The 27,669-nt window shown below is 40.3% G+C and overlaps 1 protein-coding gene across 13 annotated transcripts in view; it reads right to left on the minus strand.

Annotated features, from left to right (window-relative positions):
• Positions 1-917: 917 nt before the first annotated feature.
• The window catches only part of ZMYM4 (zinc finger MYM-type containing 4), a 185,719-nt gene continuing 158,967 nt past the window's right edge, over positions 918-27,669 (minus strand). For 12 of the 13 annotated variants that reach the window (XR_016211123.1, XM_002720695.6, XM_089301035.1 and 9 more), the window contains 7 exons: positions 24,007-24,178; positions 23,732-23,827; positions 19,974-20,125; positions 8,464-8,575; positions 6,499-6,747; positions 4,240-4,369; positions 918-3,417 (listed from right to left, as the gene is read on the minus strand). Coding sequence is in view for 11 of the 13 variants with exons in the window: in XM_002720695.6 (XP_002720741.3) it covers positions 3,210-3,417; positions 4,240-4,369; positions 6,499-6,747; positions 8,464-8,575; positions 19,974-20,125; positions 23,732-23,827; positions 24,007-24,178 (1,119 nt within the window). In the remaining 2 variants the exon portion in view is untranslated. Of the gene's footprint in view, positions 3,418-3,747; positions 3,838-4,239; positions 4,370-6,498; positions 6,748-8,463; positions 8,576-19,973; positions 20,126-23,731; positions 23,828-24,006; positions 24,179-27,669 lie in introns of all 13 variants that reach the window. The other variant, XR_016211122.1, reaches the window with a different exon arrangement.

A 27,669-nucleotide genomic window follows, 5' to 3' on the forward strand; every position in this document is an offset into this window, starting at 1 on the left:
TAAGAGGAGGAAACTGAGGCACACAGAGGTTAAGGAATCTACCGAGGGTTAGCAGCTAGTAAGCAGAAGGACGAGGCTCCAAAGCCTATGGTCCCTCTTCTCTGTAATGGGATCTTTTGATGAATATTTTTTCCAATGATGATAACCAAGTGTGATGATAGACGAGACAGATATTCAGAAAGTTCATGGAAAATGCAAAGTACATAAAAACCATGCAATCCATCTCAACATGTTTTGCACCAAAAATAAACTTGTCTTTCAATGCCAGTTTCCACGAACTTTTCAAAAATAATTAGAAGGGTATTGTTTCTGAAAATTTCAACTCATATGGGTCCTTTTTATTCACACAGAAAACTAAGTTCTAAATTTAACAGAAAACTGAGATTCACTGACAGAAATTAATTATATTTTACAGTTCCTCAGAAAACTCTTGCTTTACAAAGTTCAGACTGCCACAGGAAAGATGCTAAAAAGAATCCATGTGGAATCTGGAAGACGTATCTGCCCAATACCAAGATAGCTCTAGAGTCTACGGAAAACACAATTTAGTCTTACTTCTTCGACTTAAATATGATTTTATACTATATATTCTTTATTCTGATCTCTGTTTCAACATCATTAAACTTTAAATGATGCAAGCTTTGTAAATCTCAAAAAAAGCTCACCTGAAATGGAATAAATAAAGGATGCCCTTATTTCTAGTGAGGCTTTAAAGAGCTACCGAATTAATTACAAATGGGAACAAGTCTTTTGATGGAGAAAAGGAAGCAACTGAAAGACTCAGCAAGGAAATAAATAATTTCTTTCCTGAAAACTGCTTTCTTTGTAATTTTACTTTCTATTGAGTCAAAGCAATACAAACAGAAAAAAAGATATTTAAAAATTTTTCCAAGACATAAAGAAAAAGAACTCACCCATCAAATAGAAATATACTATTTTATTCTAAGGGAATATTTTTGTTGGTTTCTGCAAGGGGAAAATCCAAAGTTGTTGAAAACCAAGAAAGAACAGTAAGGATGATTCAGATGTTTCTCTGTGTTTGAGATTTTTTTTCCTCCCCTAGAAAAGAAATGTAATTTTACACAATTTTAATAAAACAGAAAACGCAAATAATGGGACACAACATCAACAGCTACACTTATGAAGAATGACCAATAATCTCTTATGAATTAATTTAGGGTTCTGGACAACTGTGTGAACTAACATGCAACTGAAATTCTGATACAGTCATTTATCTGGGTATTGGCTGCTCTTGGTTAAGATACAGATTTTTTTTCTTTCTGGTATTTTATAACAATTTATCTACTATGCTAACAATATTTGTTTTTCATACAACTACAAAAAGGGGAAAATGTTAGTGTTCAGACAAACCATAAAATTCGTATAGCGGGGACTATTACACCTGATGTTTCTGGATAGTTTATTGGCAGACTTATAAGACAATTGAACTGTTTTTCCTTTATATCAAACAAAGTCTGGAAGTAAGAAGTTTCCAGTCAGAAATGACAAACACAGATGAAATTAATTGTACAGAATTGGGGCAGATTTACTTCTTTCACACAGTTCTTGGTAACAAAAAGTAAGATTTGTTACAGGCAGAGAAAGGGACAGAACCATCAAGTACACAATGTCAAAAGGCCTATTTAAAATTTTTATTGTAGTCCAAAGACTTTCATCAAAAAAAAAAAAAAAAAAAAAATACACCTGACACCCCCACCTAAAAAATTGGGACATACTGAAAATTCTTTCAAGATTAAACTTTCCAAGAGGCTTTTTTTTTTTTTTTTTTTTTACTTCTTTCAACTTTATCACAGGGTCAAATTAATCTCAGCTAATAAGGAAGTTCTGTGATTGGCCAAAATCATGAAAGCTTTGACTCAAAATGTTGTGGGGAAGAAACGGAAGATAGAGATGAGAAAGAGGACTGATATGCCACACATGCCTATGACTTGCAATCCTCACACCACTACTAAAACAGCTAGCGTTTGGGATAATGCTATAAGAAGACCTGATTATGCATATGCAAGAAAGTTACTGTCTTCGTATCCTAACCCAGAATCCCTATTTTCAAGTTTCTTAGGGCAATAAGGTCATTGTCCAAATGATTTACACAGGAACCTACAGGACCTTTCCTACCGTAACCCAGATACCCAAGTAATACTGTGTCTTTGTGGACTCATCCACAGGTTTGCCAGAGTAAGGAGACAGACTTTTCTTTTTTTCTGAAATGATAAGGGCCTCCAGAAAATGGTGCAAAAGATAAAAGAAGAGGGATCATTTGGGAAACAGGAAGGCAAAACAATGGGAGAAAAGCTGCCACTGGGGAAAAAGAAAGCAAAGAGAACTCCCATTTCTGTACCACAGCTCAGGCTATGAGACAGCAGCAGCAAAGGCCTGCACCCAGAGAAGTGGGCATTTTAGTGGGTTTTCTGCAAACATTTCAAGACACTTGGGGTCTAATGGGCTCCACAGATTTTCTGTGTACATAATTAGCTTGTGGACTATCATCCCCGTTACCTTAATTAACCCACATTCAGACTCGCAGCTGAGAAGGCTCGACCCAGAAGTGCCAGGGACACACTGCCACGTGAACAGCAGTGCAGGCCGTTCTCCCTGGCGTGAGGGCCCTGGCAGAAGCGCCAGAGGCTTCTCTCCTTCACAGAGCTGGCTTGGCAGTGAAGATCAAAATCAAGACCACTTCACTCTCTTTTAAAAGAGCTGAGCATTTTTATTGGGTCTTCATCTGGGCCCCACAGTCCCCATGTGATGTCACCCTTAGCTCTGCACTGATGTCTCCCCTTTGACAAAGGGCTTGCCGGAGTAGCCTGCTGCAGCCAAGGTTTCACTCCAAAGCTACCTCTCTACGGTCTAAGGTTACTATGGTAGAATTTTATACAACGGTTTTCCTTAAAAATATTCCACAATTTGTTATTCCCAAACAAAATAAGATTATGCACCACTCAGAGGAACTGGTTAGTCGTTCTGAAGATGTCTACGAACTATATCACCGCCACGGAATACTTCTGAGTTCATATGCTTTCCTTCAGTTTTCCTTTGTACATCCACACTGTGGCTCTCGAGCCGACTGTTTTCCATTATCTTACAGTCAAGTCAGGAGGACTCGGAGTTACACATCGTCTCCAACAGCTGGATGCATTCACAGTTTGGTGCATACCAATGTGTATGAAAATAGGAACCTCATTTCCACTTTAATCTGATAATTCAACATCAGAGTCTTCAGATTTGGCTTTGGCAAGTTCTTCATGTACCTCCCTCACCATAAGAATACGTGTTAACATGGTGTCCAGGGTCCCAGGGTCTATCGGGAAAGTGGAGTACCACATGGGGCTATTCGGGACACAGGAGCGCTCAGGCTGAAGGTAAAATACATCATTCCTCTGCTTCACACTTTCAGAACTATCCACAGGAAAGATAAACAAAAAAGAAAAGCAGAAAATTAGGGATCAGAAAGTACAGTGAACACAAAGTATTCTTTAACAATGGCTTTCAATTTTTCCCAGTGTGACTCACAGCACAGATAAGTAGTGTACCCACTGGGAAAAATAGGTTTTATACACAGTTTCTCCCAAGAATAACCAGTAATGCTACATCTTTCCTCATATACTCATGAAATCCACATTGGGTTGGAAGTATACTGTTAATACAATGTATATTGTTAATACAAAGTCTATAAGTCACAAAATTATGTACGCAAAACATTCTTAGGAGCAAAAATAGTTAACTTACATGTGGGCACCATGGCTGAGAAACATGTTCTGGAATGAATCCCAAGGGCATTCAACACATTATCAATGGGAAAATTCAGCCATTAGATTTCTTTGAGAAAAAATGTATTTTACTGTGAATCTAACAACTCTAAGATTGCAAAGTTCCTCTAAACAGCCTCTCTTTAAAATCTTCTTCCTACTTAAATAATAATAATAATAAATCACTACAGGTTAGATAGAACATAAAGGTTGAGGAACACTTGTAAACATCAAACAATAGAAGTGATTCAGCTTTTGAGAAAATTTTCAGGAAAAAAACCCCAGCAATTCTTTTCTTTATTCAAAATCCACCCAGATAGCAATGGGAATGGGGGGATGAAATTAGGGGTAAATCCTTGTCTAAAATCACAAGCCAGCTACTCTTCTGATAGACGAGCATTCAAAATTCAGAATCAGTCAACTGCTTTCTGAGGTGCATGCGATGTATTCCGATAGACTCCCTTCCACTCACCACTTTGACAGGTAAAACTCATACAGTCGCACCGGGCACCGCAGTGGGTTGTCAGTATTCTCTGCCATCTCCACACCCATGGGAACCTCATCATCTTCGTTTCGTTTTCTCTTGCCAACAGTTAGTTTGTCTTAACACAGGAAAGAATGATCAAAAATCCTATTAGAAAAGTCTATTCTTCAAGTCTCAAGGCCCCCAATGAGCTCTGCTTCACAGCCAGAACTCGGCCTCTCCTTCCTTCTGACACATTCCTTATTCAGCAAATATTTATACTGAGCTCCTATGGCATGCCAGATATTACTCTAAACGCTGAGTTTATAGCATTAAGCAAAACAAAGGCACAGTCCCGTGAAATCTGTTCCCCTGCTCACACAGTGGAGGCACCATGGCAAAAAGTGTGATGCTACTGCACAGCCTCTAAGCCGAGCCTGACTTTGTTAGCAGACGTTATTAGCCATGTGGAGAGTAGAAAAAAGGGCTCCCCATGAGGTCAAGGTAGAAGTTGGCATCACTTTACCTGAAAAGATTTCTACTGTAGGTTACCACTGTCTTACTGGGCATTTGTTCAAATTTCTTTAATCTGTCAGAGTCTTGTGAGAACTGATGGGAAAAGAAATTCTCAGCAGAGTTGGCCATTTAATAACAACAAACCTTTTTTCAGCAAAATAATTTTGCAGGGGCCAAGGGTTCTCAGAAAGAATCCAGGGTGCAGGCATAGAAAAGGGATTGCTTTTCCCTCATCTGTCTTCAAGAGAACACTTGGTGGAACCAACATGTGAGAGCCCAAGGTAAAAAGGTTTTCTTCTTTTTTATATCTGCTATTAATAACTGTCCTGGAGCTTTTCCCAGCTTCCTACATTAGCTGGGACTTTAGCCACATTCACCTGCTTTCTATTTGGAAGCTACCTAAATATAAAGACTGTTACTCATTCAGAAAATAAGCTGAGATTATTTTTTTTTTTTTTTTTTTTTTTTTTTTTTTTTTTTTTTTTTGACAGGCAGAGTGGACAGTGAGAGAGAGAGACAGAGAGAAAGGTCTTCCTTTGCCGTTGGTTCACCCTCCAATGGCCGCCGCTGCAGCCGGCGCACCGCGCTGATCCGATGGCAGGAGCCAGGAGCCAGGTGCTTTTCCTGGTCTCCCATGGGGTGCAGGGCCCAAGCACCTGGGCCATCCTCCACTGCACTCCCTGGCCATAGCAGAGAGCTGGCCTGGAAGAGGGGCAACCGGGACAGAATCCGGCGCCCCGACCGGGACTAGAACCCGGTGTGCCGGCGCCGCAAGGTGGAGGATTAGCCTATTGAGCCACGGCGCCGGCCTAAGCTGAGATTATTACAAAGTCTTGTTTTCAAGCGGAAAACAAGGAAGTATAACCTGACTGGTTCTCCCTCCCCAGTACCAACTAACAGCACAAAGTGGGTTACATATGAACAAAACTAAGGAAACAGGACACAGGCAAAAAAAGCAAGGCAATCTTAATCTTTCCTAAAGTAAAGAAACAACCGAGGGAAAAATTTACGCAAAGGTAAACACTGCAATTCTACTTCACAGATTTTGCTTTCAGTGATTTTAAATTCTCACATTCAAAAAATGTATTTTACCCTTAGAAGTAACTACTGGATTTTGGGAGTCTCAGCATTTATGATTCTGGTTAAAATTAATTTACTTTCTAGTTCTATAATACCAACATTAATTTCTTAAACATTAAAAACAAACTGTTATAGGTTGTTTTTGGAATGCAAGACCATAAATCTAATAAAACTTTCACTGCTGATACTGTGTTCCTGTGTACAAAAGCAGTATACTGTAGGTCATCTTTTAGCTTTCACTGGTATTTTACAACATAAACTAAAAATATGCTCTGGTCAAAAAGAAAAAAACACTTATATATAACAGATTACAGGTTAAGCAGGCTTCTATTAACAAGCAACTGATTCAGCTGATGCCTGTAAGCAAGTGATTCTAAAACCAGATTGTGTATTTAAATTTGCTGAGAAGTTTTAAAATGAAGATTATTTGGGCTCTACCCAGTTAAAATCAGAATTTCTAAGTTAAAAGCCAATAAAAGTATATAGAAAGAAATGGTCCCTCTCATCTTGAGGCAAGCTTTTAACTTCCCCTACCAAGAGAGGAAAACATCCAAATATTAAAAGAAACCTATATTCTTCTTCCAAGTGTAGAATTTATAGCTACCATCCTGCAGATTCTAATTCAGTAGCCATGAGACTTCAGATGGAAACCTTACAAAACCCACCACACACCTGGTTCTGACTCCTGCTTCTGAGACGGTGGGAAGAACCTCAGGTAAGTCATCTTGGTACTGTACTTCAGCGTTCTGGTGCGCCGCATCACGTGGGCAAAGGAAAGCTTCAAGTGCTCAGTAACATTCTTCAGTTGAAAATATTTGGTATTGAAGAAAAGAAGGGTGTTCAAGAGGACAATCGGTGAGTACGCGCCCAGCTGTTTGCACTCCCACAAATGCTCCTCTTCAATGCGAGAGAACATGTAACCTGGACCGAAGTGGGAAAGCAGCAGCAGTAAGCGCCTGTAAAACGGCACTAAGTAGCTTCTCGATTCTAGGATGGCAAAACGTGAAAGGGACGACTGATTGTTTCTATCTTCCCCCTCAGCAGAAAAACTGCAAAGGCAGCACAAGGAGGAGGGAAGGTTTCACTTGAGAAGACGCCGTGAGCATTCATGCCCCTGACACCATCCTAACCTGCTGTTATTCTAGGTCAGCGGCTGGCAAGCTTTCTCTACAAAATGTCAGAGAGAAAATATTTTTGGCTTTGCAAGCCATAACCACTGAACAATTTTGTTGTTAAAGAAAATAAGAAACCACAGACAACATATAAAGCAAGCAGGTGTGGGTATATACCAGGAAAACCTTTTTATAGACAAATTTAAATTTCATATAATTTTCATATTACAATGTATTAACTATTCAGAAAGATTTTTTCCTCAATTATTTGAATGTAAAAAATCATTTTTAACTCACGGACTACACAGAACAGGCCAGATACGGCCCATGGGCTTCAGTTTGCCAACTGCTACTGGAAATGATTAAACTTACTGTCGGCTGGCTTTAGTCTTCTTAGCCAAGATCATCAGTCGGCAGACCGGTCCCCTCCCTCTTTATTTATTTATTTATTTTTATTTTTTGACAGGCAGAGTGGACAGTGAGAGAGAGAGAGAGACAGAAAGGTCTTCCTTTGCCGTTGGTTCACCCTCCAATGGCCACTGCGGCCGGCGCTCTGCGGCTAGCGCACCGCGCTGATCCGAAGGCAGGAGCCAGGTGCTTCTCCTGGATTCCCATGGGGTGCAGGGCCCAAGCACTTGGGCCATCCTCCACTGCACTCCTGGGCCACAGCAGAGAGCTGGCCTGGAAGAGGGGCAACCGGGACAGAATCCAGCGCCCCGACCGGGACTAGAACCCGGTGTGCCGGCGCCGCAAGGTGGAGGATTAGCCTGTTGAGCCGCGGCGCTGGCTCCCCTTTATTTTTATGTATATTAACAGGTCTGGGATTTTTCTTGCAAGTCAGAGGACTTACAGAAGAACTAAAGTAACTGCACCTTCCTCATGATTCCCCTTACAGCCTGGTCTCCTACTCTTCCTTCCTCAGTCTACTTTGCTGCTCTTTCTACCATCTACTCTAGGGCAACCATCCACAAAGATGACTTTATTTCCAAATCTACAGCCCCTAGGCCCTCTGTCAATGTTAAACACGTCAAACCACTCAGAATGCTTCAGGGATACTCAGCAGTGAGATAGCCTGGGTAAACATTCCCGAGACAAGGCGCAAATTATAGACTTGTCTGCTGACACTGGTCAAAGACAGTTCAAGGATGAAGGCATAACTGGCTTCACACAAACATTACTGAAGAAGCTGAAAAGGCCCACGTGTACCAAGTAGAAGGTGTGGCAGCTACTGGTACAGTTACAGCTTTACCGACACTAGCAGATCAAAAATGGTTTCCAAAAAGGTAAATTTTACTTAAAGTTATTTTTAATTCTGGCAATTAGTATCGACCTATACATGCACTGTATGGAAGTTACGCTTTTACTAAAATAACCAACAATAAGCAAAGACTTTTATTTCAAAAGCCCACATTATAAAACAGTACATAAATATAAAATGAACAATTTATAAGAAGATAATTATAAAACTAAGGCAATTTAAGAAAGCATATCATGAAAACAATCAAATAAAAAATAATTATCCTACCATTAGGAAGTATTGTAGGTTCCCATATTTTCAAGAGTTTGGTAAGCTCAATCATAAATCTGGAATAGGGCTCAGTAAAAATGTTATCTATTCTACCATTTTCAAACAGGTACTATAAGGGAAAAAAGAGGAAATACACATGTTGATATAAAGAAAACACAGATTAAAAATTATTGTAGCTTTCCCTTAATATTTGCCCTTAGAATATTGTTTAGCTATGTTCAACTTCTAAGTATTTTAAGGGTATCTGTTTGAAATATAAGGATTCCAGTCAAATGCCCCCTCCACATTAACTGACATTGTCTTCACCACTGAACTTGCAAAGGGTTTTTACTCCCTTTTAAGACATGGATGATACAGAGTAACTATGATTAAAAAAAGAACCCTTTTCTCAGTCTGTGAAACTGATACTCTAGTGTGGACTTCTCCAACATTTCTTTTCCTGACTCATAACACAGAACTGCAGGTGTCCTTTAGAAAGCTTCCAGTCTACCTCAGTATCACTTCCTGAAACGGCAGTTACTCTCAGGTGACCGAAGAACACCAAATTTACATCTCTAAACTGTCTGTGGCACTCAGAAAGTTCACATCTAATTACAGGACATGAGACTACAGTACCTGCAACCATCAACCACCATGTTACAGGACAGGCATCTAGGAACAGCTTGAGTAAAGCACAGTTCAAAATTATACTGAGGGTACACATGAGCTAGAATAAACTGAGTCAGGGAAAGACCACGAACAATTACAGGATAAAGGGCAGCTTTCTGTTTATTTGCAGCTAGCACAGTTTTCTGCATTTCTGTCTATGTGTTATCTGGAGAACACTATACCCATTTAAATTTATTCTAATAAAAGTTATGTACCAGGGCTGGCACTGTGGAGCAGCAGATAAGCCGCCACCTGTAGTGCTGGCATTCCATATGGGTACCTGTTCAAGACCTGGCTGCTCCACTTCCAATCCAGCTCCCTGCTATGTCCTGGGAAAGCAGCAGAAGATGGCCCAAGTCCTTAGGCTCCTGCACGGATGTGGGAGACCCGGAGGAAGCTCCTGGCTTCTGGCTTCAGAATGGCCCAGCTCCAACCATTGTAGCCATGTGGGGAGTGAACCAGCCCTCTCTCTGCCTCTGCCTCTCTGTAACTCTGCCTTTCAAATAAATAATCTTTTTTTTAAAAGCTATGTACCAAATGTCCATTTTTATGAAGCCTCCTCAAAGGCAATTTATCATCATTTTGTCAGATTACAAAAGGGTTGTTGGACAGTGTTTTCTTTTACCATTTTTTCAAAAAAAAAAAAAAATTTATTTATTTGAAGGGCTGACAGAGATACCTTTCATCGACTGGTCCACTCCCCAAATGCCTCAATGGTCCAGGGCAAAGTCAAAAGCCCTGAGTTCCATCAGGGTCTCCCAAAAGGATGGCATGGGCCCATGTACTCTGGTCATCCTCCACAGCTTCCCAGACCCATGAAGCAGAGAGCTGGGACTCAAGCTGCCACCAGGATACAGGATGCAGGCATTGTAGGTCACAGCTTAGCTTATGCACCACAACACTGACCCCTCTTCTTTCAATAAAGTAATTTTCCCCAAAAATGTATTTTTATTATGCAAAAAGTTTAAAAACAGGAAAAGTAAAGAAAGGCTACTTAAACACCCCACACAAAAGCTAATTGTTATTAATATTTAAGGATTTAAAAAATTTTTAATTTATCTTCATTTTATTTAAAAGGTAAAAAGAGGAAAAAAGATACAGACACAGACACACACACAGACACACACATACCTTCCATACACTGCTTTACTCTCCAAATGCCTGCAACAGCCAGGAACCAAGAAACTCCACCTTGCTCTCCCATGTGGGTGGCAAGGACCCCAAACCCTTGAGCTATCAGCTGCCTGCCAGGATGCGCATTCGCTAGACTGAAGCTGAGTAGCTGGGACTCAAATGGAAACTCAGATATGAAATGCAGGCATCCCAAACAGCTGACGTAAGCCACTTGTCACTCCAGATGTTTCTTAAAAAATCTTTTATAAATACACAGAGTTGCCACTTAAGGAATGAACCAGTGGATGGAAGACTTATCTCAAGACCTCTGTCTGTCCCTCTCTTTCTGTAACTCTCTGCCTTTCAAATAAATTCTTAAAAAAAGATACAGAGAGTTGAGTTTTGAATATATACACAAATGTATTAGTACAAATAAAATACATATTTTTAAAAAGTCTCTTCCCTCTCAGATCAAGAATCAAAAATGCAAGTTTATGCAACTATGAGTTGTAATGAACCATGTAAACAGGAAATTAAGGGGGGGAAAAGCCCACTTAAAATGGCATGAAAAATAATAAAATACTTAAAATAAAATTCAACCGTGGAGCTGTAGGGCTGACACAAAACTACAAAAACTTTGCTGATAGTAAACATTAAAGACTTAAATAAATGGAATACATCCTATATTCATGAATTAGAAGACAAAAGAGTTAAGATAGCAATATTCTCCAAAACAATCTGGTTTCAATGTAATCCTACCAAAATCCCAATGGCCAGAAACAGATGCTTAGTCTAATGGTTAAGATAGGTGCTCCCATTTGGAGAACCTGGGTTCAACTACCAGATCTGGCTCCTACTCCAGCTTTGCTGCTAATGCAGACAGTGGAAGGCAGATGGCTCCAGTAACTGAGTTCCTGTCACCCATCTGGGAGACCTGTCTGGTGTTCCTGGCTCCCAGCTTTGGCTTGGACCAGCCTGAGCTACTGAGGGCATTTACAGAGTGAACCAGCATATGGGGCCACATTTCTCGCTCTTTCTCTCAAAAGAAAGAAAAACAAACAAAAAAACCCAAGAAAACTCAATGTTCTTTTCTTTTTGCATAAAAGGAAAACATAAACCTAAAATTTATATGAGATTTTAAAGGACCTTGAACAACCTAAAAAAATCTTGAGGGATAACATTTGCTGATTTCAAAACATAGCCACAGGCCGGCGCTGCGGCTCACTAGGCTAATCCTCCGCCTAGCGGCGCCGGCACACCGGGTTCTAGTCCCGGTCGGGGCGCCGGATTCTGTCCCAGTTGCCCCTCTTCCAGGCCAGCTCTCTGCTGTGCCAGGGAGTGCAGTGGAGGATGGCCCAGGTGCTTGGGCCCTGCACCCCATGGGAAACCAGGAAAAGCACCTGGCTCCTGCCATTGGATCAGCGTGGTGCGCCGGCCGCAGCGCGCCAGCCGCGGCGGCCATTGGAGGGTGAACCAACGGCAAAGGAAGACCTTTCTCTCTGTCTCTCTCTCTCACTGTCCACTCTGCCTGTCAAAAAAAAAAAAAAAAAAAAAAAAACAAAAACACAACAACCAAAAAAAACATAGCCACAGTAATCAAGGCAGTGTGGAATGTCATATGAATAACCACATAGACAAATGGGCTAGAACCGACACAAAGTAAGCACATTCACTTTGTTCAAATGATTTTCAACAAGGGTATCAAGATAAAGAAAAAATAATAATTTCTTCAACTAAAGAGGAGATCTGGATATCCACATACAAGAGAAGGAAGGTAGGGCCTATCTCACATCAGATAGAAAAAAAACAACTCAAGGGGCTGGCACTGTGGCAGAACAGGTTAAGCCACTGCCTGCAATGCTGGCATATCGTATGGCTGCCAGTTTGAGTCCCAGCAGCAGCATGTCCAATCCAGCTCCTTGCTAACGTGCCTGGGAAAGTACAGGAAGATGGTCCAACTCCTTGGGTCCCTGCATCCACACGGGAGACCTGGATGGAGTTCTGGACTTACGGCTTGGCCTGGCCCAGCTGTAGCTATTGTAGCCATTTTGGGGAGTGAACTAGCAAACTGAAGATCTCTTTCCCTCTCTCTATGCCTTTCAAATAAATTAATTAACTTAAAATAGGTCAGTGATTTAAACATAAGAGCTAAAACTCTTTGAAGTAAACAGATAAATTCTTTATGTCCCTGAATTTGGCAATGGATTCCTAGATATGACACTAAAAGCACAGGGAACCAAGGAAAGAAGAAAAAGTTGAACTTTATGAAAATGAAATTTTTTTTGTGATTCAAAGTACACTATTAAGAGAGTGAAAAGAAAACCTAAAGAACAGGACAAAATATTTGCAGATCACTTATCTAATAAGAGTTTAATGTCTAGAATATATAGAAAAAAATCATACAACAAAAAAAGACAAACAACCCAAATAAAACATGGACAAAGGACTTAATTTTTTCTTCAAAGAGGAAATAGAAATGCTCAATGTTATTAGGCAAATTCAAAGCAAATACACAATAAGATATCATTTCATGCCCTCTAGGACAATATTTTAAAGAAGAGGGGAAGGGCATTTGGTTTCGTAGTTAACATGAAGCTTAGGATGCCCTGCATCCCCTGCTGAAGTGCGCAGTTCTGGCCGTGCTGCTTATCCAGCTACCTGCCAGTGCACACCTTGGAAGGCAGTGGTGATGGCTCAAGTACTCGGACTCCTGCCACCCACGTGGGCCCAAGTGGAGCTTTGGGCTCCTGGCTGCAGTGAGGCTCATCCCTGGCTACAGCACGCATTTGAGGAGCAGACCCAAGATCTTTATCTTGTTCTGTTTCTCTGCCTTTCAGATAAATAAAAATAAATGCAAAGAAAACCAATGTGACAATGAAAATACGTGATCTGTGTATGTATATAAATTTCTCTGGAGACAAATACTGACCAAAGATTTTCTATGTTGAAGAATCTATATGCATTTGAAGTTTGAACAGCCACTGTCAGATAACTTGCAAACTAGAAAACCCTGCAAGAGTGAGTGTGTATGTGTATTCATTAATACTTGGTATTATCACAGTTCTCAAACTTTGAAAATTTTAAACTACCTAATAGCTGAAAAATTTTCCCTGATTAAAGTAGAGCACCTTTTAATACTGGAAAGGCAGAACAGTGATCACAGTCACGGATGATGGAGGTGATGCGCCTGTGCGACTTTAGGCCACACTGCCAACCTCGATATGCCTCAGATTTGTCAACAGAACAATGTGACAGTAATAGTTCTTACACGCAAAGGGTCATTCTAGCAAATAAGTTAAGGTATGCAATGGACTTTTTTACTGCATACAGGAAGTTGATCACTTTGTCCTGGTGCATTTCGTCTATTGGCCATCTGTTCTATTCCTTCTGGTACTGGCCTACTGGTATCTTTTGCCATTTTTAGGGTAATATTGCATCATTTTATTGATTTATAGGTGCTTTTCACTCACTGGATAGCAAATTTTGGTTACGCATGTCAATCCTGTGAATTAAGAAAGACTCTCAGTTGGAAGATATGACAAATAGATGTAAAAGAGACTGTTAATAGGAATACTGTCTTAATTTTAAAAATTTACTTATTTGAAAGGCAGAGAGAATGCGAGAGACAGAAAGAGATAATTTCCATCCACTGGTTTACCTCCCAAATGCCCACAATAGGCAGGGCTGGGCCAGGCTAAAGCCAGGAGCCAGGAACTCCATCCTGGTCTAAACATGGGTGGCCGAGACTCAAGTACTTGGACCCTCTTGCACTGCCTTCCTAAGCCCATTAGCAGGAAGCTGTACTGGAAGTGGAGCAGCCAGGACTCAAACTGGCACTCTGATAAGGGATGCCAGCATTCCAAGGGGTAATATAACCTGCTGTGCCACAATGTGGGTCCCAATTGACCTAATTTTTATGGGGAGTAATTTGGCAATATGTAGCAAAAACCTAAAATAGTGAGTTTATGTCTTTGTTCCTAGAAATTCCAGTGGATTTCATGAATTTATGCTATGGGGGGGCTGCCTGGTGCAGCAGTTAAGATACTGCATTCCACATCAGAAAGTCTTCCTACTTCCAGCTTCCTCCTAATGCATACCCTAGGAAGCAGCAGGTGATGGGTTCAAGTACTTGGGTCCCTGCCACTCTTGTGGGACACCTGGATAGAATTCTGGGCTCTTGGCTTTAGACTGGGCCAGCTCCAGTTCCAGTTGTTGCAGCATTTTGGAAGCAAAAGTGAACCAGTGATTGAAATATTTCTCCCTTTATCTCTGTCTTTGAAATAAAATGAAATTAAAGGCAAAAAAAATGTTAAATAATTAGCTCGTGTACAAACATATCTTTGCAAAGATACCCAACAAGACATTATCATGGTAAAAAAAATTTTAAGATAGGATTGATAACATATGTGACATTATCTATTTTTCTATATATACAAATATATCATGAAGGAAAATTGATTATATCATTAAGCAAACATGTATGACATATAATTAAGTAAAAACAATATGTTATAGAAATATATATTAGAAATTATATTTTGGGGGGGCCGACGCTGTGGCCCAGTGGGTTAAAGCCCCGACCTGCAGCGCTGGCATCCCACATTGGTGCCGGTTTGCATCCCGGCTGTTCTACTTCCAATCTAGCTCCTTATTGGTGTGCCTAGGACAGTGGCAGAGGATGGCCTGAGTCCTTGGGCCCCTAAACCCAGAAGAAGCTCCTGGCTCCTGGCTTTGGAATAGCTCAGCTCTGGTAATTGAGGCCATCTGGGGAGTGAACCAGCGGATGGAAGACCTCTCTCTCTGTCTCTACTTCTCCCTGTAACTCTTTCAAATACAGAGAATAAATCTTAAAAAAAAATTCTACTTTTGTTGTTGTTTAAACAGTCATCTTCCATTGTTCCCTTCCCTAGTCAATGTTAACAGTGGTGGTCAAAGTGTTCATGCTACAGTTGAACTTAAGATTCTGTTTTTCCTTTTTAAGATTTTATTTATTTATTTGAGAGGCTGATTTAGACAGAGAGAAGGACAGAAAGGTCTTCTATCCACTGGCTCTTCAAATGGCAACAACATCCAGAGCTGGGCCAATCCGAAGCCAGGAGCCAGGAGCTTATTCTGGGTCTCCCATGTGGGTGCAGGGGCCCAATCACCTGGGCCATTTTCCATGGCTCTCCCAGGCCATAGCAGAGAGCTGGACGGAAGTGGAGCAGCTGGGACATGAACTGGCTCCCATATGGGATGCCAGCATCACAGGCGGCAGATTTATCAACTATACCACAATGCAATCCCCATTTTAACCATTCTTAAAAGTAATCTTGTTGAAAAGAAATGTAAAGGGCAATACAGCTCACAAGAATTTCACTCCCCTTCACCCCCCCACCCCCAGTGGGAGATCTGTTCATGGTCTCTTTCTTTCTAGCCACCTGCAAAATGGCTTGCAAAATTAGAGAAGTCAAAGACCTCCAAGGTTTCTGGAGAGCCCCTGGTGCTGAGTTTCCTTGGCAACCAGACAGATAAAAACTCAGCCGTGTGCCCTTCACAAGAATAGACTGTCATTCCTCTTTGCTTCAGTAAAGCAACCTGTTGAGGTCAGTCCCGTCTCCTTTTTCTCTCTTTTCTGGGGGTATGACAGGCCACAACCCTGAGCTATTCCAAACCTAACAAAATATGCTTTAACCTAGATACAAAAGTACTGGTTCATAAGGTACATAAATAAAAGTTATGGAAGCATTGTTTTTAAGAGCAAAAATGTGGAGAAGAGAGAACTCTTGTACACTGCTCATGGGAATGTAAATTAGAGTTGTTATGAACACTTGTACAGAGGATCTTCAAAAGAAAAAAACTAAACAAAACAGAAACATATGATCCAGCAATCTCTCCTATCAGTATTTACCAAAAAGATTTTTGATTCACTTTGCCAAAGATAGATTTGTACTTTTATCTTCGTTGCAGTACTAGTAACATAGTCAAATTTCAGAATCAACCTAATTGTCTACCAACAGATGATGGATAAAGAATATATCGTATAGAGGCTGACATTGTGGCTCAGTGAGTTGAGCCATCATCTGTAGTACCAGTATCCCATATAAAGGTCAGTTCATGTCCTGGCTGCTCCAATTCTGACCCAGCTCCCTGTTAACGTGCCTGGAACAGCAGCAGAACATGGCTCAATTATTTGGGCTCCTAACACCCATGTAGGAGATCCGGATGTAGACCAGGCTCCTTTTTTGGCCTGTTGCACCCATTTTGGGGGAGAACCAGCATTTGGAAGATCTTTCTTTCCATGTCTGTTTCTCCCTCTCTCGTTAACTCTTTCAAATACATAAAGAAATAAAAAAAAGTTTTATTCACAAAATGTCTTCAAAACATTCACCAAAAAATGCATATCATGAAAAAACTATGTGTGGATTTCAAAAGTTTTTTACACAAAAAAATTTATTTTTTAATTTCATTTTCCTACCATCTTTTGAAGTACCCTTTATAACACAATGGAATACTAGTCAGCCTTAAAGAAGTAAATTCCGTCATTTACTACAACAAGATAGAATTGGGAAACATTCTGCTAACTAAAATAAGCCAGGCAAAGAAGGAACAAGCCCACATGTTCTCACAGGTGTAGATTATAAACAACTGAGTTCACAGAAGCAGAGAATAAAGGTGGTTGCCAGAGACTGAGGGAGCACCAGGTGGAGACTTTAGTCGGATGGTATAAAGTCTCAGGAGGAATTTCTTTTGGAAATCAACACAGTTAAAACAGTGTACCGCATATTTCAAAACTGGGGTAGGCATGCCTATTAAGCTGTTTAAGGGGCTGGCATTGTGGCATAGCAGGTACAGCTGCTGACTCTGACTCTGGCATATTATATGGGTGTCAGGTCATGTCCCAGCTGCTCCATTTCCATTCTTATTCCCTTAATGTCCCAAGTGTTTGGGACCCTACCACCCACGTGTGAGACCTAGATGAAACTCCTGGCTTTGGCTGGGCCCAGCCCTGGATGTTGAGTCACCTGGGGAGTTAACCAACAGATGCAAGATCTCTTTCTCTACCTCTCTCCTTAACTCTTTCAAATGAATAAATAAATCTTTAGTTAACATATTCATGTCCAGGGGCTGGGGTTCTGGCCTAGCAGGAAAGTTGCCACCTGAGACACCAGCATCCCATAAGGGCAATGGTTCACACCCCGGCTGCTCAACTTCCAATCTAGCTCCCTGCTAATGTTCCCAGGAAAGCACATTAGAGGATGGCCAAGTGCTTGGGCCTCTGCAGCCACACAGGAGATCCAGAAGAAGTTCCTGGCTTATGGCTTCAGCCTGGCTCAGCCCTGGCTGTTATGGCCATTTAGGGAGTGAACCAGTGGATGGAAGATCTCCGTCTTTCTGCCTTTCAAATAAATAAATCTTTGTATGTATAAAAAACAGATATTCATGTCCCGTATCAGAGTGCCAGAGTTTGATACCCAGTTCTAGCTCCTCACTCTTGTTACCAATGCAAACCCTGGGAGACAATGGTGATGGTTCAAATAACTGGGTTCTTGCACCCAAAAGGGAGGCCTGGACTGAATTCCTGGCCCCCAGCTTTGGCCCTGGCCCCAGCTCCGGCCACTCCGGACATTTGAGAGTGAACCAGCAGATGGGAACTGTATCTCTGTCTCTCAAATGTAAAAGAAAAAAAATTGCTGAGAGTACATTTTAAATGCTCCTACCATAAAAAAAACTGGTAAGTATTTGAGGTAATGGACATGTTGATTGGTTTGATTTAATTATTCCAGCTTGTATTCATGACTCATAACATCATTTTGTACTTTATATAGTTTGTCAACTGACCACTTTTAGAAAAAAGAAATATATAGTGTGTAGATTCTAAAATATGTGTTACATTTAAATATAAAATTTGCAACTACATTTTTAATTATCAAGAATACAAGTATGGGTATAGTGAATCACAATGTGTTATTCACAAAAAGAATGAATAAATGAGGCCTGCCTAGTGAATTAAATCTTGATTTAATTGAATCCCACTTTTATTTAATTAAACATACTATCTTAGGGCAGGTTAAATGTACTCTTACGGAGGGCAAGAGGTATAGTAAAAAAAGAAACTATCTGACTTCCATCAAAAAGTTCATGGAAAACAGAATTAAAAGATAAGTTAACTTTGGGGGCCGGTGTTGTGGTGTAGCAGGTAAAGCCGCTGCCTACAGGTTCGAGTCCTGGCTGCTCCACTTCTGACCCAGCTCTCTGCTATGGCCTGGAAAAGCGGTACAAGATGGCCCCTGGTCTCCCATGCAGGTGCAGGGGCCCAAGCACTTGGGCCATCCTCCACTGCCTTCCCTGGCCACAGCAGAGAGCTGGACTGGAAGAGGAGCAACCGGGATGAGAACCCGGTGCCCATATGGGATGCTTGCGCTGCAGGCGGAGGATTAACCAAGTGAGCCACGGCACCGGCCCTGCTTTTACTTTTCTTACAAATACACTGAGAACATACTACTTTTGTAATTAAAACACAAAACTTTAAGAACAAATGCATGTCCAAAATACAGTACTATTCCCATACAGAAAATCAGCAACATTCAGATTGATTCCTTCCTTCCTTCCTTCCTTCCTTCCTTTTTTTTTTTTACAGGCAGAGTGGACAGTGAGAGAGAGAGACAGAGAGAAAGGTCTTCCTTTTGCTGTTGGTTCACCCTCCAATGGCTGCCGCGGCTGGCGCGCTGAGGCCAGAGCACCACACTGATCCGAAGCCAGGAGCCAGGTGCTTCTCCTGGTCTCCCGTGTGGGTGCAGGGCCCAAGCCATCCTCCACTGCACTCCCGGGCCATAGCAGAGAGCTGGCCTGGAAGAGGGGCAACCGGGACAGAATCCGGTGCCCTGACCGGGACTAGAACCCGGTGTGCCGGCACTGCTAGGTGGAGGATTAGCCTATTGAGGCGCGGCACCAACCCATTCAGATTTCTACCACCCAAAGATTATAAGCATTGTATACATTTTGAATTTATTTCATTTTATTATGTTTATATCACTATGTTAACATATAGTAATAAACGTATAATTCATACTTTTATTCTGTCCATTTAAGGCTTCAACAGTAGTTTTATAAGTAAAAGCCACTCATGTAAACCATTTTTATTGGATATATAATACACAACTTTATAAATATAATTTACTTAACCATCACACTTTGGTGGGCATGGAAGTTATAAACAATTTTGTGGAATGATGTCTACAGTTCAGAGTATTATGTTTGAACAGACTTGTAAAAGCCTAACTACTGGTAAAAAATAGTCCTGAAATATATGCTCACACTGCTTTCCAGAAATTATATACTAATTACTACCAGATACGTACCAGAACCCTCAATTCATAGTACTTTAACAAGCATTGCCATAATCTGATGATTCCAGCTAATGGGACAAACAATGGTATATCCAGTATTTTAATATGCATTTAAAAACTTAAACTGGAATTACAGATTTTCACATAAACACAGTCATCTATGTTGCTCTCTCTGCCCATTTTCTCCTCCTATCTATAAAATACACTGTCCCCATTTTCTGTTATTCTATTATCAGTCTCAATTTAGCTTACAAATATTATCAAGACTTTAAATCAGAGTTAGTGGTTTATTAAAAAGAAGCTATAGGAGCAACACCAAACAACCTTTACATATTTTAATCTTGTATCTTAATTTATGAGTTCTCTCAGAATGATTAAAATTGCAACCAAATTTTTAACAATTATTTAATTTGGTACCTGCTGAATTCCAAGGCACAAGTATAAGATACTGTCTGGATCATATTTTTCACCATTTGGTCTCCGCACCTCTTGGATAAACTGGCATAAGCCCAAACTCAACTCAGCAAAAGTGCAGGACAGAATATCTTCCTTCAGCTTGACAGAGCGGACTGTGGAAAGACAGAAAACACTTGAAATCTTAACTTACAACAAACACAGTGACATGACTCTAGTCCCTGAAGAAACACTGAATAGTGCTATGTTCCAGGCAATGTGAATTCATGGATTAAAGGCAGATCCTAATCCCAAGGATTTTAGTTACAGAAACAGAAGAGGTCCTCAAAAATTTCTATAAAATGTAATTATGAACATGCATCTAAATTATCTTTAAATTCCATTTTCTATGAACTTATTGACACCCTCTCAATAAAGACTATGGTACAATAGGTGTAGGAAGTTTTGATTAAATAGGATTCAGGGAAAACAAAATAAGGGACATCTAACAAGCAAGAGTTGTAGCAGATTCTGAATGGACATGATACTGGTGCTAGACATTACAAAGGGAAAAAGAGTTAAGACATATGGACAGGCAAAGAATTCCGATATGAGAATACAAAAAGATTTCCCAAAGCACAATACACAAAACAGTAGTCTCATATGGCAGCTGAGGAAAACAGATTTCTAACATCTGATAAATGTTGAAAATGCAAAATACTCTGAAGTATGCATAGTGCCTACTGGCATTAAGGGCTCTAAGAATATCTACACCAAAGAATGCTATTTGCTATGGTTTGAACAGGATTTGGCTCCTCAAGTCAGGTAGATGTTTACATACCAACATCCTAAATTAATAGTATCAGGAGGGTGGGATCTCAATCCAACAATGATGGTAACTAGTGGGCTCTAGTTGGAGGCTCTTAGGTCACTGGGGGTGTATCTGTCTTCTGCAGGTAATACTTTCAAGAGGGTTAGTTTTAAAAGCTGACTTGGAAGGGCCAGCGCTGTGGTGTAGTGGGCCAAGCCTCTGTCTGTGGCACTGGTATCCCATATGGGCACCAGTTCTAGTCCTGGATGCTCCTCTTCCAAATCCAGCTCTGTTATGGCCTGGGAAAGCAGCAGAAGATGGCCCAAGTACTTAGGCTCCTGCACAAGCGTGGGAGACCTAGAGGAAGCTCCTGTTTCCTGGTTTTGGATGAGCCCAGCTCTGGCTATTGTGGCCATTTGGGGAGTGAACCAATGGATGGAAGACTTTTCTCTATCTTCCCCTCTGTTTGTAACTCTACCTCTCAAATAAATAAATAAAATCTTAAAAAAAAAAAAAAAAAAAAAGCTGAGTTAGGCCCAGCTTTTCTCTTGCCACTTCCTGGCTTGCCCTGTGATTTTTCTACCACACATGCTCTGTCATCTGTTGTGGAACCTTCCCCAAACCCTGTTTTGTGTTTTGGAACTTATAAACCTTCAAAACTGTGAGCTAACTGTGACCCTCTATAAAGTTAGCTTCAATCTGGTACTCTATTATAGTAACAAAAAGCTGACTGATATACAGGTTTAACTTCAACTCAGATTTATTTGACTGTACAGCCTTTCAAATAATACAACATCCTCATGCCCTGAGAAATAGTATTCCAATTTCTACAACACAATGGTGAAAGGTTTATGAGGCATGGGTGAACAGAAGACAAGAAGGACAGGAGAAGATAGGTCATGATGAGCCTTAGATATCATAGTAATATTTAAGAAGACAAAGAACTTAATTAACTTTGAGAAGGAGAGTTATCCAATTTGATTTGTCGAGTCACACTGGAATAGGTTGATCTACAACAAGGGGGTAGAAATAAAATACCTTTCCTAGTGACTGCACTTCGTATTTAGATATGTTTTCAAAGATAAACCTAGGCTCCCCTGTGCTGTTCACAGATGGTGGCTCATGAAGGTAAGGACCATATTTGACCATCTTACCCTAGGACCTAGCACCATTCTTGCTACATAATAGATACTCAGTTAAACATTTTCTGGATGAACAAGTAGTAGAAATCCCCTTCAGCTGTTGCATTTAGACATAGTAGTCTAAAATGATATTATCTTCTCACTGTCACTGTTGCCCTTCCTTTTTTAAAGTGAAGAATGTGGTTTAAAGTAGACAGTAAGAGACAAAAAAAATCCCCATAACAAGAATTTATTTACATAATCGTAGTGGAGAAAGATTATACTTGATCTACAGGAACTCAATGAGTCAGACACAGCCCAGAGTAGCAACTAATTGATCCAATAAGGAAGGTTGTATGTACCCCCAAACCATGAGGACATACTGAGGTGAAGATCAGAGTACATACAATCAGCAGGTATGGGAGAAGAGGGTATGGCTGAAAAATGGCTAAAAAACAAAACAAGGCCAGCGCCACGGCTCACTAGGCTAATCTAGGCTAATCCTCCGCCTGTGGTGCCGGCACCCCGGGTTCTAGTCCCAGGGGTGCCAGATTCTGTTCCGGTTGCTCCTCTTCCAGTCCAGCTCTCTGCTTTGGTCCAGGAGTGCAGTGGAGGATGGCCCAGGTCCTTGGGCCCTGCACCCACATGGGAGACCAGGAGGAAGCACCTGGCTCCTGGCTTCGGATTGGCCGTAGCGGCCACTTGTGGGGTGAACCAACGGAAAAAGGAAGACCTTTCTCTCTGTCTCTCTCTCACTGTCTAACTGCCTGTCAAAAAATAAAAAAATTAAAAACAAAACAAAACAAAAAATCTGGTGACGTGGACATACTCATCCACTCCTGCCCCATCTCATTCCATACACATTACATGTACAGTCTTTATAAAATTCATGGAAAATGCATATTCTGAAAAAAACCTATGCATGGACTTTAAAACTTCAAGTAATTCATCTTTTAAAATACGTATTTATTTGGAAGTGAAAGACAGGGAGACAGCTACAGACAAAAGAGATGTCCCAGTCACTGGTTTACTCCCCAAATGCTTACAACAGTGGGCCACTATAGCCAGAAGCCAGGAACTCAATATGGGTCTCTCACATTAGTGACAGGCACCCGACTACTTGAATATCACCTGCTGCATCCTGGGGTGTACATTAGCAGGAAGCTTGAACGGAGAGTGGATCCAGAACTCGAACCCAGAGCCTAGGTATGGGATGTAGATGTTCCTAACAGTGTCTTAACTGCTATACCAAACACCTGCCCCCAAAATAAACTTATCTTTTAATTCCATGTTCCCATGAACTTCTTAAAGTACCGTGACATAAATACCATACATAAAACACAGATAATAAAAAGCAAAATATAAATCAGAAACAAAAATTTAGAGTAAGACATAAAAATAAGTAGAAGATGAAAACTCATGTAGTGTTCAAATTATATACACGGTTACTTTATTTGAACCCAGATTTCAGCTGAAGTGAAACCACAATATCAGTTACACAGAACTCACTATTAGAAACATTCTTATATAAAAAAGAAACGCATTTCAAGGTATTTTTCTCAAAAAAAAAAAAACAAACACTGTGTTCCATGGGTTACTATAAAGACACAGCCCTTAAGAAGACATATTTTGAACCACCTTCACTGCTAGAAAGTGAAGAAAATGAAATAAAATGCCTTATATTTCCATAATGAACTTAACACTCAGAAGATATAACATCATAAATAGCCTCTTTAAAACTCAGGGTAAGATATACTTAAGATTTTAAACAATTTAAAACATTCAATTTAGAAATTTAATTCAATAATATCATAAATACTTCATACCAAATGAAGAGAAACATGTTTTACCTCTGCAGCCTGGCTCAGAGGATTCTTGAGAGAGTGTCTGGTCTTGAGCATTTCCTAAAGGGTCAGAACATGGGCTAGATGAAGCATGTTCAACTCCTGATGAGGACAGAAAAATAATTGACAATTAAAAATAACAACGGGAAAATTACATAAAGCCAAAAAAGTTTTATGGTTTTTTTTTTAACTAGATTTTATCTCTATTGAGTAGATTTTTGACCTACTTATTAGTATTTCACCCACCTAAATCAAGACACAAACTCATGCTGTGTATTTACCTCCACATTTTAGATCCCCCTGTTCTTCCTTGGCATTTTTCCACTGAACCCAATTCTTCCAGGCATTTACCCCATACATGTATTTCAGTGTCATCCCAGACACTGAACACCCTTGAAAGGCTCCTTGAATAAGACTCCTGGGCTCCACAGCCACTATAGACTTCTTCCGTCCCTGAAAGAATTCCAAAAATTTACAGGATATAAAATTTTAGTTTTGGGTCTTTAAGAATCAGGGTTCTCAAAGCTGAAAAGGGCCTTCATTAACTGAATATGGAATTTATTTTTATATCTCAAAGGCTGAGTATTAGAGAAGGAAAGGACTTTAGAGATTATGGAATCCAATCCAAATGAGAAAGAGAAATACATTAAATATTTAGAAGATCACAGTGTAATAATCGCTACCATTTGAGTATTCCCCATGATGATGAGACTGGAATTTCCCAGTGAGGTATCAACTATTCCTACCATTCAGGTCTATTTCATGGAATACACGAAAATTTTGCATTCTGGGCTATAAAAAAAGTCTCAGTAAATTTTCCAATGACAAGAAAACTAAACATGCCAAGTAAATTCTACAAAATTGTAAATTAAATAATATGACTATTCCATGTGTCAACAAAAACACAACACAAAAGTATTTAGAAGCAAATCTGAATTTAAATAAAAATGAAAACATGAAAATTTCTGTGATGAAGCTAAATCAGCAGAGGAAATTCATAATATTAAAATGCTTATATTATTTTCACTTTACATGCAACATTCCAGGTTCCAGCAGCCTTGACCTTTCAGATGCAATACAGTTGCCTGAGTAGCCAGGTTGGGGTTGCAGGTGGGGGTAGGAGGAGCGTCTATGAGAAATAGGAGGAAAAAAGTCTAAAATCCATAACCTCAATTTCTACCTCATGAAACCAGAAAAAGGCCAGATTAAAACCCAAACTGAAGTTAAAGAAATAAATAATAAAAACAAATGAAAAGCTGGCCTTTTCTTTAAAAAAAAAAAAAGATTTTTATTTATTTATTTGACAGGTAAGAGTTACAGATAGTAATAGGGAGAGACAGAGAGAAAGGTCTTCCATCCTCTGGTTCACTCCCCAAATGACTGCAAAACCAGGAGCCGGGTCTCCCATGTGGGTGCAGGAGCCCCAGCACTTGGACCATCTTCTACTGCTTTCCCATGCCATAACAGAGAGCTGGATAGGAAGAAGAGCAGCCAGGACTAGAACCAGCGTCCAAATGGGATGCTGGTATCACAGCCAGAGGATTAACCCACTGTGCTACAGTTCCAGCCCACAAAAGTTGGACTTTTAAAAAGAGAAAAAATCATGGGGCCAGAATTGTGGCACAGCAGGTTAAGCCACCATCTCTGACGCCAGCATCCCGTATAGGTACCAGTTTGAGTCCCAGCTACTCTCACTCCCAATCTAGCTTACTGCTGATGCGCCTTGGAAGGCAGCGAAGATGGCCCAAGTCCTTGGGCCTCTGCACCCACATGGGAGACCTTGACGGAGTTCCAGGCTCCTGGTTTCGGCCTGGCCCAGCCCCAGCTGTTGTGGCCATTTGGGACATTTGGGGAGTGAACCAGACGATGGAAGATTCATTCTCTCTCCCTTTCTCTCTCTCTCCCCCTCCCTCCCTCTCGCCCTCTTTTTCTATAGTTCTGCTTTTCAAATAAATAAATAAATAAATCTTTTTAAAAAATAAGTAAAACAAAATCAGAGTTTATGAGGAATGCAAGGTTCACTATTTGAAAAATCAATATATGTCCCCATTTTAACAAATTTAAGAAATGAAAAGCAGGTAATATTTCCACAGATCCAAGAAATCCACCTGACAAACTTCAACAGCCAATCATGATTAAAGGAAAAAAAAAACTTTTATCAAATTAGAGGGGAATTTCTTCTACCTGATATGGGCCATCTGTGAGAAACCTATAGTAAATCTGTCTTTCTTCACAGATAATTATTATCTAGGTTGAAAATCCCAAGAGCCTTATTAAGTAAAGTTTTAGGACATAAAGCAAATACCAAAAAATCATTTGTATTTCCATATACTGATAAGAAACACTAAAAAACAAAAATTTAAAATAATACAATTTAAACAGAATTTTAAAATTAAATAGAATACAAGGATACTTATAAAATGAATAGTACAAAATACTGTTGCAAGAAATTAAAGATCACCTAAATAAATGGTGCTAAATAAATATCATGCTCATGGATTAGACGATTCAAACTTACTAAAATGGCAGTTCTCTGGTGCATAGGCTCGGGACCTACTCCCACCAAATCCCAGCTGTCCTTTTCATACAAAACTGACAAGTTCACTCTAATTCTAGCTTTTGATCTCAAGGCTCAGCATAAAGTTAAACCAGTCAAGACAATAAAAATAGGCATGTACAACAATGGACTAGAGTGCAGTTTGAAAAAACAGATTCACACATGAAGTCAGTTGATGTTAAACAAAGGTGCAAAAGTAATGCAATGGAGAAAGGTTTGACTTTTCTAAGAATTGTGCTACAGGCCGGTGCCGTGGCTCAATAGGCTAATCCTCCACCTGCAGCGCTGGCACATTGGGTTCTAGTCCCGGTCGGGGCGCCGGATTCTGTCCCGGTTGCCCCTCTTCCAGGCCAGCTCTCTGCTGTGGCCAGGGAGTGCAGTGGAGGATGGCCCAAGTACTTGGGCCCTGCATCTGCATGGGAGACCAGGACGAAGCACCTGGCTCCTGGCTTCAGATCAGCGTGATGTGCTGGTCGTGGCGGCCACTGGAGGGTGAACCAATGGCAAAAGGAATACCTTTCTCTCTCTCTCTCTCTGTCCACTCTGCCTGTCAAAAAAAAAAAAAAAAAAAAAAAAAAAAAAAAAAAAAAAAAAAAGAATTGTGCTAAAACAGATATCCATCTGCCAAAAAGTGAACCCTGACTATTGCCTCAATTCAAACAAAAATTACCTAAAAATATAACAAAGGCAAAGCAGTGCTTCTGCACTGATTTACACACAGGACTAATGGTTGTCAGCAACTGGAGAGGCTGACTGCACAAGGTCATGAGGGAACTTTACGGTATAAAAGAATTATTCACAATCATGCAGAAATTACATACCATATACATTTATCAAAGCCCATCAAACTGTACATTTAGAGTTTCCAAAGCTTTTAATACAATTATAACTCAATAGCGCTAATTAAAAAATAAGGCTATTATTAACTTTGGGATGAGAAAAGTCTTTTCAACACTCAAAACTTTACTATTGTATCAATGAAGCCAATGTGAACTTCACAATTATCATAGTGAACTTCAGTATTATAACATGTGAAAAAAGCTGAACATTAACTTTAAAAAATAAAAAGTATAAAAGGATTTAAAAAAGACATTTAAAGCAAAAGCTGGGGAAAAAAGTCTCAATTATAGAAACAAAAGAAAAAGTCCCATTGAAATAAATGTAAAAATGGAGATCAAGACAGCTGAACAGGGGCTGGTCTGTGGCTCAGTAGACTAAGCCTCTGCTTGTGGTGCCAGCATCCCATATGGGTGCCGGTTCGTGCCCAGCTGTTCCTCTTCTGACCCAGCTCTCTACTATGGCCTGGGGAAAGCAGTGGAAGATGGCTCAAGCCTGGCTCCTGGCTTTTGGATCTGCCCAGTTCCAGCTGTTACAGCCATAACGTAGT

The sequence above is a fragment of the Oryctolagus cuniculus genome, chromosome 7 (assembly GCF_051225735.1).
Source record: "Oryctolagus cuniculus isolate XC-2025 breed Fujian yellow rabbit chromosome 7, ASM5122573v1, whole genome shotgun sequence".
Lineage (NCBI taxonomy): Eukaryota > Metazoa > Chordata > Mammalia > Lagomorpha > Leporidae > Oryctolagus > Oryctolagus cuniculus.